Source organism: Hemitrygon akajei, chromosome 14 (genome assembly GCF_048418815.1).
Source record: "Hemitrygon akajei chromosome 14, sHemAka1.3, whole genome shotgun sequence".
Lineage (NCBI taxonomy): Eukaryota > Metazoa > Chordata > Chondrichthyes > Myliobatiformes > Dasyatidae > Hemitrygon > Hemitrygon akajei.
This window is the reverse complement of record NC_133137.1, coordinates 43,270,898-43,284,642: the sequence shown is the minus strand read 5'-3', so window position 1 is coordinate 43,284,642 and position 13,745 is coordinate 43,270,898. Positions and strand designations below refer to the sequence as shown.

The following is a 13,745-nucleotide window of genomic DNA, read 5'->3' as shown; positions in this document are numbered from 1 at the left end:
GAGCCTTGCTGTACCCCATTAGTCACTGCCCAACATTCTGAAAAGGTCCCGTTTATTCCCACTCTTTGCTTCCTGTCTGCCAACCAATTCTCTATCCACATCAATACCATACCTCCAATACCGTGTGCTTTAAGTTTGCACACTAATCTCCTGTGTGGGACCTTGTCAAAAGCCTTTTGAAAATCCAAATATACCACATCCACTGGTTCTCCCCTATCCACTCTACTAGTTACATCCTCAAAAAATTCTATAAGATTCGTTAGACATGATTTTCCTTTCACAAATCCATGCTGACTTTGTCTGATGATTTCACCGCTTTCCAAATGTGCTGTTATCACATCTTTGATAACTGACTCTAGCATTTTCCCCACCACTGATGTCAGGCTAACTGGTCTATAATTCCCCGGTTTCTCTCTCCCTCCTTTTTTTAAAAAGTGGGGTTACATTAGCCACCCTCCAATCCTCAGGAACTAATCCAGAATCTAAAGAGTTTTGAAAAATTATCACTAATGCATCCACTATTTCTTGGGCTACTTCCTTAAGCACTCTGGGATGCAGACCATCTGGCTCTGGGGATTTATCTGCCTTTAATCCTTTCAATTTACCTAACACCACTTCCCTACTAACATGTATTTCCCTCAGTTCCTCCATCTCACTAGACCTTTGGTCCGCTACTATTTCTGGAAGATTATTTATGTCCTTCTTAGTGAAGACAGAACCAAAGTAGTTATTCAATTGGTCTGCCATGTCCTTGTTCCCCATGATCAATTCACCTGTTTCTGACTGTAAGGGACCTACATTTGTCTTTCTCTCATAATCTTTTTTCCCTTTCCTAATTAAGCCCTTTGTCCTCCTCTGCTGGACTCTGAATTTCTCCCAGTCCTCAGGTGTGCCGCTTTTTCTGGCTAATTTGTATGTTTCTTCTTTGGACTTGATACTAACCCTAATTTCCCTTGTCAGCCACGGGTGCACTACTTTCCCTGGTTTATTCTTTTGCCAAACTGGGATGAACAATTGTTGTAGTTCATCCATGCTATCTTTAAATGCTTGCCATTGCATATCCACCGTCAACCCTTTAAGTATCATTTGCCAGTCTATCTTAGCTAATTCATGTCTCATACCTTCAAAGTTATCCTTCTTTAAGTTCAGAACCTTTGTTTCTGAATTAACTATGTCACTCTCCATCTTAATGAAGAATTCCACCATATCATGGTCACTCTTACCCAAGGGGCCTCGCACGACAAGATTGCTAACTAACCCTTCCTCATTGCTCAGTACCCAGTCTAGAATGGCCTGCTCTCTAGTTGGTTCCTCGACATGTTGATTCAGAAAACCATCCCGCATACATTCCAAGAAATCCTCTTCCTCAGCACCCTTACCAATTTGGTTCACCCAATCTATATGTAGATTGAAGTCACCCATTATAACTGCTGTTCCTTTATTGCACACATTTCTAATTTCCTGTTTAATGCCATCCCCTACCTCACTACTACTGTTAGGTGGCCAATACACAACTCCCACCAGCGTTTTCTGCCCCATGGAGTTATGCAGCTCTACCCATATCGATTCCACATCCTCCAGGCTAATGTCCTTCCTTTCTATTGCGTTAATCTCCTCTCTAACCAGCAAGGCTACCCCACCTGAATATTGAATATCCCTGGATGTTGAGCTCCCATCCTTGGTCACCCTAGAGCCATGTCTCTGTGATCCCAACTATATCATATTCATTAATAACTATCTGCACATTCAATTTATCCACCTTGTTACGACTGCTCCTCGCATTGACACACAAAGCCTTCAGGCTTGTTTTTACAACACTCTTAGCCCTTATACAATTATGTTGAAAAGTGGCCCTTTTTGATTTTTGCCCTGGATTTGCCTGCCTGCCACTTTTACTTTTCACCTTACCACTTTTTGCTTCTACCCTCATTTTACACCCCTCTGTCTCTCTGCACTTGTTCCCATCCCCCTGCCACATTAGTTTAAATCCTCCTGAACAGCAAGACTTCCTTGACTTATTTCTATTTTCCTCTTCCTCGACCCTAACACCCTGGTTTCCTTCCCCTTGCCAACTCAGTTTAAACCTTCCCTAACAGCTATATTAAACAATCCCGCCAGGATATTAGTACCCTTTGAGTTCAGGTGTAACCCATCGTTTCATGCCTTCCCCAAAATAGATCCCAGTGATCTAAGAATTTAAAGCCCTGCCCCCTGCACCAGTTACTTAGCCACACATTCATCTGCTTAATTCTGCTATTCTTACAATCATTAGCGCGTAGCTCAGGCAGTAATCCTGAGATTATTACTCTGCAGGTCCAGTTTTTTAATTTTCTTCCTAGCTCCCAGTAATCTTCCTTCAGGACCTCCTCTCTTTTTCTGGTAGATAGGGTAGTTAAGAAAGCTTATGGAGTGTTAGTTTTCATAAATCGAGGGATAGAGCTTGAGTCACGGGGTAATGATGCAGCTCTTAAAACTCTGGTTAGGCCACACTTGGAGTAAAGTGTGCAGTTCTGGTTGCCTCACTATAGGAAGGATGTGGAAGCATTGGAAAGAGTACAGAGGAGATTTACCAGGATGCTGCCTGGTTTATAAAGTATGCATTATGATCTGAGATTAAGGGAGCTAGGGCTTTACTCCCTGGAGAGGAGGAGGATGAGAGGAGACATGATAGAGGTATACAAGATATTAAGAGGAATAGATAGAGTGGACAGCCAGCGCCTCTTCCCCAGGGCACCACTGCTCAATACAAGAGGACACGGCTTTAAGGTAAGGAGTGGGAAGTTCAAGGGGGATATTAGAGAAAGGTTTTTTACTCAGAGAGTGGTTGGTGCGTGGAATGCACTCCCTGAGTCAGTGGTAGAGGCAGATACACTAGTGAAATTTAAGAGACTACTAGACAGGTATATGGAGGAATTTAAGGTAGAGGATTATATGGGACGCAGGATTTAAGGGTCGACACAACATTGTGGGCCGAAGAGCCTGTACTGTGCTGTATTGTTCTATGTTCTATGTTCATTTCTAAGGCTGGGAAGTCAGTATTTCTCAGGGAGATATAACAAAATGGTCACATACAAAGTGATCAATTATCACAGTGAAATACATTGTGAAAGGGTCAGTAAGAAAGACAGACAGACATACTTTATTGATCCCGAGGGAAATTGGGTTTCGTTACAGTTGCACCAACCAAGAATAGAGTAGAAATATAGCAAAATAAAACCAGAAATAATTAAATAATAATTATGACAAGTGGAAATAAGTCCAGGACCAGCCTATTGACTCATGGTGTCTGACACTCCGAGGGAGGAGTTGTAAAGTTTGATGGCCACAGGCAGGAATGATTTCCTATGACGCTTAGTGTTGCATCTTGGTGGAATGAGTCTCTGGCTGAATGTACTCCTGTGCCTAACCAGTACATTATGGAGTGGATGGGAGACATTGTCCAAGATGGCATGCAACTTGGACAGCATCCTCTTTTCAGACACCACCGTCAGAGAGTCCAGTTCCACCCCAACAACATCACTGGCCTTGCGAATGAGTTTGTTGATTCTGTTGGTGTCTGCTACCCTCAGCCTGCTGCCCCAGCACACAACAGCAAACATGATAGCATTGGCCACCACAGACTCATAGAACATCCTCAGCATCGTCTGGCAGATGTTAAAGGACCTCAGTCTCCTCAGGAAATAGAGACGGCTCTGACCCTTCTTGTAGACAGCCTCAGTGTTCTTTGACCAGTCCAGTTTATTGTCAATTCGTATCCCCAGGTACTTGTAATCCTCCACCATGTCCCCACTGACCCTTTGGATGGAAACAGGGGTCACCGGTGCCTTGGCCCTCCTCAGGTCCACCACCAGCTCCTTAGTCTTTTTCACATTAAGCTGCAGATGATTCTGCTCACACCATGTGACAAAGTTTCCCACCATAGCCCTGTACTCAGCCTCATCTCCCTTGTTGATGCATCTAACTATGGCAGTCATCAGAAAACATCTGAAGATGGCAAGACTCTGTGCAGTAGTTGAAGTCAGAGGGGTAGATAGTGAAGAGAAAGGGAGACAGGACATTCCCCTGTGGAGCCCCAGTGCTGCTGACCACTCTGTCTGACACAGTGTTGCAAGCGCACAAACTGTGGTCTGCCAGTCAGGTAATCAATAATCCATGACACCAGGGAAGCATCCACCTGCATCACTGTCAGCTTCTCACCCAGCAGAGCAGGGCAGATGGTGTTGAACGCACTGGAGAAGTCAAAAAACATGACCCTCACAGTGCTTGCCGGCTTGTCCAGGTGAGCATAGACACGGTTCAGCAGGCAGACGATGGCATCCTCAACTCCTAATCGGGGCTGGTAGGCGAACTGGAGGGGGTTTAAGTGTGGCCTAACCATAGGCTGGAGCTGCTCCAGAACAAGTCTCTCCAGGGTCTTCATGATGTGGGAGGTCAATGCCACTGGTCTGTAGTCATTGGAACCACTGGGGCACAGCGTCTTTGGCACGGGGACGAGGCAGGACATCTTCCACAGCACAGGAACCCTCTGGAGACTCAGGCTCAGGTTGAAGACATGGTGAAGTACCCCGCATAGATGGGGGCACAGGCTTTGAGCACCCTGGGGCTGACACCATCCGGGCCTGCAGTCTTACTTGGGTGGAGACGTTTCAGCTGTCTTCTCACCTGTTCAGCTGTGAAGCCCACCGTGGTGATATCAGGTGGGGGAGGGGTGTAGTCATGAGAGCAGGGTGGAGGGCTGTGAGGAGGGGTTGGAAGAGAGAGTGGAGTATGTGTTGGTTGGGGGCCAACACCAGATGAATCATGTGGGGGATGGGTAGGGGCCACAGTGTCAAATCTGTTGAAGAACAGGTTATGTTTGTTGGCCCTGTCCACACTGCCTTCAGCTCCTCTGTTGCTAGTTTGCCGGAACCCAGTGATTGTCCTCATCCCACTCCAGACCTCTCTCATGTTGTTCTGCTGGAGTTTCCACTCAAGCTTTGTCCTATACCTGTCTGTAGCCTCCCTGATCTTGGCTTTCAGGTCCCTCTGTACTGTCCTCAGCTCCTCCCTATTTCTATCTCTAAACACCCTCTTTTTAGTGTTCACGATGGTCTTAATGTCCTTTGTTACCCATGGCTTGTTATTTGAATAACAAGGAAATCATTTCAGAAAAAAAGGGGCTTCCCTGCTAAAGATGTGCCTGTCTGTTGACACCAGCATTTTTGATCCTGGAACCTTTCTCTCCTCAGACTCATAACACTAAAATCCCACCCACCTGCTTGAGACATAGGCAGCCCTATTGATCTAAAGCGAAATATACTTTCTCCCTAGCTACCCTTTTACTCTTAATATAGTATAAAACCTTTTGGGATATTCCTTAACCGTGCTTGCTAGACCCATTTCATACCTTCTCTTTGCCCTCCTGAAATCCCTTCCAAGTGTATTCTTGATTATTTTATAGTCATCAAGGGATTTGCTTGTCCCTGACCTCCTAAATCCAATGCATTCTTCTTTTCTTTTCTTGACCACAGCTTAATATCTCTCATCAGCCAGGGTTCACTAAACTTGCCAGGTTTGGTCTTCACCCTAATAGGAACCTGCTGCCCCTAGATAGTTTTAAAAGCTTCCCATTTGCCATTTGTTTCCTTCCCTTCAAAAACAGGCTCTCCTAATCAACCTCTTCTAGATCCTGCTTAATTCCTCCAAAATTAGCCTTGCTCGAGTTTAGGAATCTAACCTATCCTATCCTTCTCTATTACATTTTTAAAACTAATACTATTATGGTTGCTAGAACCCGAGAGCTTCTTTGCCCTGAGAGATTATTAACAAAAGTTAGAGCACATGGTATTGGGGCTAATAGTGTCATAGTCCAATACAGATAAAATAAAGACAGGGAATAAATAAGTTATTTTCACATAGGGAGCAGTGACCAGTGGACGGCCCAGAGGCCGGTGGCTTGGACCCCATCCATTCACAGTCTACATTTGCTGTTTGAACAAGGGAACCAGATTTTCTTATGATACAGTGTGGATTGTGAGAATGATGCAGAGAGACTACCAAATGTAGACAGGTTAAGCTAAGTATGTGGCAAATGAAAGATATGTTGGGAAAATCTAGGATAAGAGAGAAAAGGGGGTAGATTTTTAAATAGTGAGAGAAGGAAAGATGCTGGCATCCAGAGGGACCTAGCTGAATCAGTGACTGTGGACGTAGATACGAAATGCAAACAGTAGGGAGGCATCTGCTGCAAAAACACTTGAGCACAGGAGTAAAGATATCTTACTCCCATTATATAGAGAGCAGATAATTCTGCATCTGGGAGACAGTGTTGAGGTCTGGTCTTGAAGGAGACACTTGGAATGGACAGTGTGCACTGAGGGTTCACCAGTTTGGTTCCTGAATGATGGAATTGTATGAGAAGAATGGGTTTCTGCTCTCAGTGGAATGAAAGAATGAGGATCACATGGAAGTACATGTAATTCTTAACGTTTGACAGCTGCAGTGTCTAGAATCAAGGGTCACAGCCCCAAAGAGCCAATCAGGATGAGGGGAGAAGTAATTTAGAGTCATAGAGTACTATAGCACAGAAACATCTAATCTATACCAACCTAGTCTTCTGCCTAGTCTCATCTACCTGCACCCAGACCATAGCCCTCTGTACCTCTCTCATCCATGTAACTAATTAAACTTCTCCTAGCTCAAACTAATTAAACCATGTAAACTTTGTATACCTCTATAAGATCTCCCCTTGTTCTCCTGCACTCAAGGAAATAAAGTTCTAATATATTCATCCTTTCCCTAAACTCAGGTCCTCAAGTTCTTGTAAACTTTCTCTGTAATTTTTCAAGCTTATAGATATCTTCCCACAGGTAAATGACCAGAACCGCACACGCACTTTCTATACCCTGAAGGAGATGAAACTTCAGAATTCTCTAGCTAGGAGGGCTGTAAAGACTCAACCGTTGGGATATTCATGACAAAGATCAATAGTTTTTCAGACAGTAGGGGATATGGAATTAATGCAGTGAAGTGGTGCCAACATATAGGATTGGTCACAATAGCCTCCTTCCACTAATTGGACAGGTGCATGGAAAGGAAATAGTTAGAGGGTTCAATTAGTGTAAATGGGACTAGCTTAGAGGGGAATGCTGGTTTCTGGTGAGCCAAAGGATAGGTACGCCCTTACATACAGTTGTGCTAGAAAGTTTGTGAACCCTGTAGAATTTTCTCTATTTCTACATAAATGTAACCCAAAATATGATCAGATCTTCATGCAAGTCCTAACACTAGATAACCCAAAAACATTATACTTGTTCAGAAAAATGATCCATTACATGTATTTGTTGAAAAAAGTATGTGAACCTCTAGGATTATCAATTCATTTAAAGGGAAATTAGAGTCAGGTGTTTCGATCAATGGGATGACATTTAGGTGTGAGTGCAGGTATGGGAGCCCCTGCCCTATTTAAAGAACATAAACCTGGGTCTTCAGTATCAAAGTCTGATCTTCACTACACAGGGTTTTAGGAAGTGTGCCATGCCTCGATCAAAGGAGATTTCTGAGGACCTCAGAAAAAAAGCTGTTGATGCTCACCAGGCTGGAAAAGGTTACAAAACCATTTCTAAAGATTTGGGCTCCACCAATCCACAGTCAGGCAGATGGTGTAGAAATGGAGGAAATTCAACACCATTGTTACTCTCCCTAGGAGAGGTCGACCAACAGAAATCACTCCAAGAACAAGGCGTGTAATATTCCAGGAGGTCACAAAGTCGTCCAAAATACAACTTTTTGGTTTAAATGAGTGTTAGGTTTGGTGAAAAGCAAACACTGCATTCCAGCATAAGAACCTCATCCCATCTGTGAAACATGGTGGTGGCAGTGTCATGGATTGGGCCTGCTTTGCTGCCTTAGGACCAGGACGGCTTGCTATCATTGATGGAACTATGAATTCTGAATTGTACCAGCAAATTCCACAGGAAAATGTCAGAGAATCCGTCCGTGAACTGAAGCTCAAGAGAAAGTGGGTCATGCAGCAAGAAACGACCTTAAACACACAAGTCAGTCTATCAAAGAATGGTTAAAGCAGAAGAAATTTCATGTTTTGGAACTGCCAAGTCAAAGTCCTGACCTTAATCCTATAGAAATGCTGTGGAAGAACCTGAAGCAAGCAGTTCATGCAAGGAAGCCCACCAACATGCAGTTGAAGCAGTTTTGTAAGGAGGATTGGCCTAAGATTCCTCCAAGCTGATGTGCAGGACTGATCAACCATTACCTGTATTGCTGTACAAGAGGGTCACACCGGTTACTGAAAGCAAAGGTTCACATTTTTCAACAAATATGTAAAACAGTGGATCATTTTTCACAACAAATAAATGAAAAAGCTTAATTTTTTGTGTTATTTATTTAATTGGGTTCTCTTTATCTAGTTTTAGGACTTACATGAAGATCTGATCACATTTTAGGTCATATATATGCAGAAATAGAGAAAATTCTAAAGGATTCGCAAACATTTTGCACCACTGTTTATACCATTAAAAGTTTCATTGGTTTACTCAGAACATAAACACTATAACTCAAGAAATTCTGTATAGTTTCTAGTTACTGTTCCTAAGTGTCTCACACATGAAATTCCAGTTAGTTCTTACATACATCATGAAGCCCCATGTTCTCTTTAAAATCCAATGTGCACTCCTTCCAAGCTCAACTCTCCTCTCAAATTGGACTCGTAACACCATCTATTTCCACAGTAGGTACTGTGTCTTCAGCAATTGGAGCCCCAATGCTTCAATCAGCACCCAGTTACTAATGACCTCAGAGGAAGGGCTTTCAAAAATGGATCTGTGCTTGTGCTGTTGTCTGATAAGTCATCCCTTACCTCCTTTGTTCCTCTCAATCTCACATCATTAAAAGATGTGACAATTTCTCACACCTTTCATGCTCCCTAATTTTCTTTGTGGAAGACACAAGAGATTCTGCAGGTACTGGAAATCTTGAGCAACACACAAAATGCTGGAGGAGCTCCTCAGGTCAGGCAGCATCCATTAAGGAGTCTACGTTTCAGGACAGGAAAGGAAAGGGGCAAAGGCCAGAGTAAGGTGGGGGCAGGGGAGGAGCAGAAGCAAGCAGGTGATCAGTGAGACCAGGAGAAGGGGGAGGGCGGAGGCAGGAGGGTAGAAAAGGGTATGTGAGAGGCTAGAGGTGATAGGTGGGGAAAGGAAGCTCATCGGGAAGGACAGCACACCATGGTATTAAGGGAAGGAGATGGGGAACTAGAGGAAGGTGATGGACAGGTCATGAGCATGGTGGAAGAGAAAGACTGAGGTAGAGACAGGAATAAAGGAAAACAAAGAGCAGGAGGAGGAAAACAGAAGGGAGTGGTTACCAGAGTTAGAGAAATATGGAAAAAGTGTAAGTGTTAAAATAATTTTCCAACTTGCTGAATAGTAAACAGCAGGAACTGAGTGAACGTCAGTAAGACAGAAAATGGAAAATAATTAATCAAACAACAACATTTTGAAGCATTCATTGTAGTTTATGTAAATTCAACAGTTATTTTAATAAATGGCTAAAATATGCACAGATACTTTGAGAAAATGAACATTTGGAAAAGATGTCTTAGGTATTGCAAAGTGGAAAATGGGGCATCATGGTAACGTAGCAGTAAGCTGATGTTATTACAGCTCGATGCTCCAGAGTTCAGAGATCAAGTCTGATGCAGTCTGTAAGAAGTTTGTACGTTCTCCCCGTGAGCATGTTGGTTTCCTCTGGGTGCTCCGGTTTCCTCCCACATTCCAAAGATATACCAGTTAGTAGGTCAATTGGTTATTTTAAGTTGTCCTGTGATTCAGTGGGTTGCTGGGCAGTGCGGCTTGTTGGGCCGGAGGACCTGTTCCACACTATCTCCACATAAGTAAATAAAATGTCCTCATTGCATTGAAAGTGCCCCAGCTCTCCGCTTACACATCCCAGTGAGAGAAGGAAATCTCCACTTTCGAATATCCTTGCATCAACTCATTAGCAAAGAAACGAATGTTTCAGATGCTAAGATATAGCAGAAGAATTAGGCCATTTGGCCCATGCTCTACCATTTCATCATGGCTGATCCATTTTCCCTCTCAGCCCCAATCTCCTGCCTTCTTCCATTAACCTTTCATGTCCTGACAATCAAGAATCTATCAACCTCTGGCTTAATTACATCTACATGAAACATTGTCGTAGAAAAGCAACATCTATCTTCTAAGATCCTCACCATGCTCTTTTCTCACTGCTGCCATCAGGTAGAAGGTACAAGAGCCTCAGGACTCACACCCATCAGGTTCAAGAACAGTTACTACCCTTCAACCATCAGGCTGTTGAACAGAAGGGGATAACTATACTTTTTCTACTTCTGGGGTTCCCACAACTGATGGTCTCACTTTAAGGACTCCTTATCTTGTTATTTCATGCTCATTATTTATTGCTATTTATTTGCATTTGCAGTTTGTTGTCCATTGATCCTGTTTAAAGTTACTGTTCTATAAATTTGCTAAGTATGCCTGCAGAAAAATTGAAGACGGTGTATTAGCTATCATTTAAAAATGTGAACACAGTTTCTTGTAGAGATTAGATTTAAAACTCTATGAAGAGATGTAGTTCCATATTACATGAAAAGGATTGGATTTGCAGGGATAGCTTTATGGAATATAATGATTAGCAGTCCTCAACTAATTTTGACAACATAGATACGGAAAAAGCAAAAAACAAATGACACTTAAAATCTGCCTGAAACTGACAGAATGAGAGTCATCTCCTTAAGGACTGGAAAGTTCTATACGTAGCAACATGGCAGTCTTTGCCACTAAAGCAAGGTATGCAGTCTGCAGTCATGTTCTAGAGCAATGAACCAGTTCCCAAAAATAGGGTAAACAATTAAAACTGGAAATGAAAAAATATATATACATACCATTACTAGCAAGTAGAAACAAATCTTTTAAAGTGCTTACTTCTGCAAATAATAAAAACAGAAATGCTCAATGTAGGGTACGAAATAAAAGTCAGAAACAGAGAAACCAAATAAAATCATAATCAGCGTTACAGTTTGGTTCAAATGCATTCTGGCTGATTCCGACTGATTTAATACCATTTATAAAATGCCTGTTTACACAACTTTTTTAACAAATTAATGGAAATTAATTATTACAAGTGCAAATTAAGTGAGAGGATGAACTGCCAAATAATTGTTTAATCCTTTTCCGTTTCCAACAGTACAATGCTAATCCTGGACCAATCAACATTAAAAATGAAAGAATTCAGATTATAGAAAGGAGTGAGTTTACACCAGGAGAGGATAATTAATCCAGGGTGGTTAATTATCTACTTATTTCAGTTCAGTCTGTCAGTATAGTTTTCATGATGTATTATGCATTATAACTCCTCTTCACAGACACACACAAAGAGACAATCGTATCTTTTAAATTATTAAACCAAAAATTTACTCTCAGTCATTTAGCTTGGTTTATCAAAGACTGGGAATGCACGTGGTTTCATACTGTCATAGAATGCACAATTGATGATTTGTCCATGCATCATACTAAAGTGTAGGAACAGACCTACAAAGGTGAATTAGAACATTAGTGCAGGGCTGGCAATTCAGAGTTCCCTCCAGATCAGATAGCACATGAGTGAGTCTAAAACATCCCTATAGCTAGAGGGGTCTACACCAGCTCAATGTCCACAACGGTACTAAAGTTGCAGATGCTGCTAAACAGAACACCCTCTATAACAAAGAAAGGCTCTGGGATTAAATGATAAATCATACAAGCACCATCAAAGATTAATCACAGATTATATACCAATCTACATCAGCTTTATTTTGTGAGAAATGTGCACACTTGAATAAAGAGGCATTCCACATTCCATTTGTACACCAAGCCTTTATATTTCACATAATTTCAGAACACAGAAGGGGTCAGGGCACACTTATTTCATTATTATTTCTGAACTATTCGAAGATTATGGCAAATTAAAATCCTGTATCCTACTAACTATGAACACTCTAGAGAGGAAACGGCATTTGGAATTGAATCTAGGTGATAAAGAAATGCATTTCAAAGTATAACTACACCTGGAAGACTCCCCATTATATTTCTGCTGTATTTTATATTGCCATCTCACTTACTAATGTACAAGGCATTGATAAAACTGCATAACACATATAACACAATCTCAGCCCAATCCACTTTTGTGTGTGCAAAAAGTACAATAATTGAAATTAACAGATGTAAAATGTGAAAATAAAATTTTTAATTATCCAGCAACTTTATTTAATTAAATTCAAGTGAATTAAAATCTAGATTAGGTTATCGTCTACACAGATCAGTAAGCCTGTGCTTTAGTAAAATAAAATTCAACGGCAATGCTTCAGATAAAGAAGAGCTTTACACTTTAATAATGGAACGAGCTTGTACAGTTATAGTGAAGTTAAGAGAAGTTTATAAAGAAGTTTAAGAGACTACTAGACAGGTATATGGAGGAATTTAAGGTGGGGGGTTATATGGGAGGCAGGGTTTGAGGGTGTAATGTGTAATGTGCTGTACTATTCTATGTTCTATGTTCTACACAATTATGGAATATTTCCTATACACCTGTGATTGATTTATTTTTTATTTTTTTAAAACACAAGTGTCTTGGATAGTTAGTCATTACAAAATGAGGCTGCTCTGCCCCAAGGGAAATGCCAGCTGTTTTCTCATGATATTGAAAGGAATCGAAAAGGGCAATGTTATGATAGTCATGGAAGATTTTAACATGCAGGTTGATTGGGAAAATCAGGTTGGTAATGGATCTCAAGAGAGTGAGCTTGCTGAATGCCTACAAGATGGCTTCTTAGAGCAGTTTGTTGTTGAGCCTACTAGAGGATCTAAGTATCTAAGATATATATATATATATATCTAAGTATACTTAGATCTAAGTATCTAAGATCTAAGATCCTACTACAGTACTGAGTGTTAGGTAACGAACCGGAGGTGATTAGGGAGCTTAAGGTAAAAGAACCCTTAGGAAGCAGTGATCACAATATGATTGAGTTCAACTTGAAATCTGATAGTGAGAAAGTAAAGTCTGACATAGCAGTATTTCAGTGGAGCAAGGGAAATTAGTGGTATGAGAGAGGAGTTTGGCCATAGTAAATTGGAAGGAGATGCTGGCAGGGATGTCAGCAGAGCAGCAATGGTGTGAGTTTCTGGGGAAAATGAGGTAGTACAGCATAGATGTACTCCAAAAACAAAGAAATATTCAAATGGCAAAATAGTACAACTTTGGCTGACAAGGGAAGTCAAAGCTAATGTAAAAGCAAAAGAGAGGACATAATAAAGCAAAAGTTAGCAGGAATTGGGAAGCCTTTAAAAACCTACAGAGAGCAACTAAAAGTATTGACAAATATGAAAGCAAGCTGGCATATAATATCAAAGCAGATTGTAAAAGCTTTTTCAAATATATAAGAAATAAAAGAGAGATGAGAGTGCACATAGGACCGTTAGAAAATGAAGCTGAAGAAATAATAACGGGCAACAAAGAGAGAGCAAATGCACTAAAAGTTTTTTGCATCAGTCTTCACTGTGTAAGTCACTAGCAGTGTGCTAAGTGTTTAAGGGTGGGGGGGGAAGAAAAATAAGTACAGTTACTATTACAAGCAAGAAGATGCTCAAAAAGCTGAAAGATCTGAGAGTAAGGTGAGAGTAAGCATTCGGCATGGACTAGAAGGGCTGAGATGGCCTGTTTCCGTGCTG

General features: G+C 41.4%; 1 protein-coding gene across 3 annotated transcripts in view; it reads right to left on the bottom strand.

The window, feature by feature from the left end:
* The window catches only part of appl2 (adaptor protein, phosphotyrosine interaction, PH domain and leucine zipper containing 2), a 121,471-nt gene that overhangs the window by 75,330 nt on the left and 32,396 nt on the right, over nt 1–13,745 (bottom strand). The window contains exons 6-7 of one of the 3 annotated variants that reach the window (XM_073065930.1): nt 10,922–10,963; nt 8,252–8,284 (exon numbers count right to left, since the gene is read on the bottom strand). The exons of 1 other annotated variant lie outside the window; for it this stretch is intronic. In XM_073065930.1, coding sequence (XP_072922031.1) covers nt 8,252–8,284; nt 10,922–10,963 — 75 coding nt within the window. The remainder of the gene's footprint in view (nt 1–8,251; nt 8,285–10,921; nt 10,964–13,745) is intronic. One more of the 3 variants, XM_073065931.1, reaches the window with a different exon arrangement.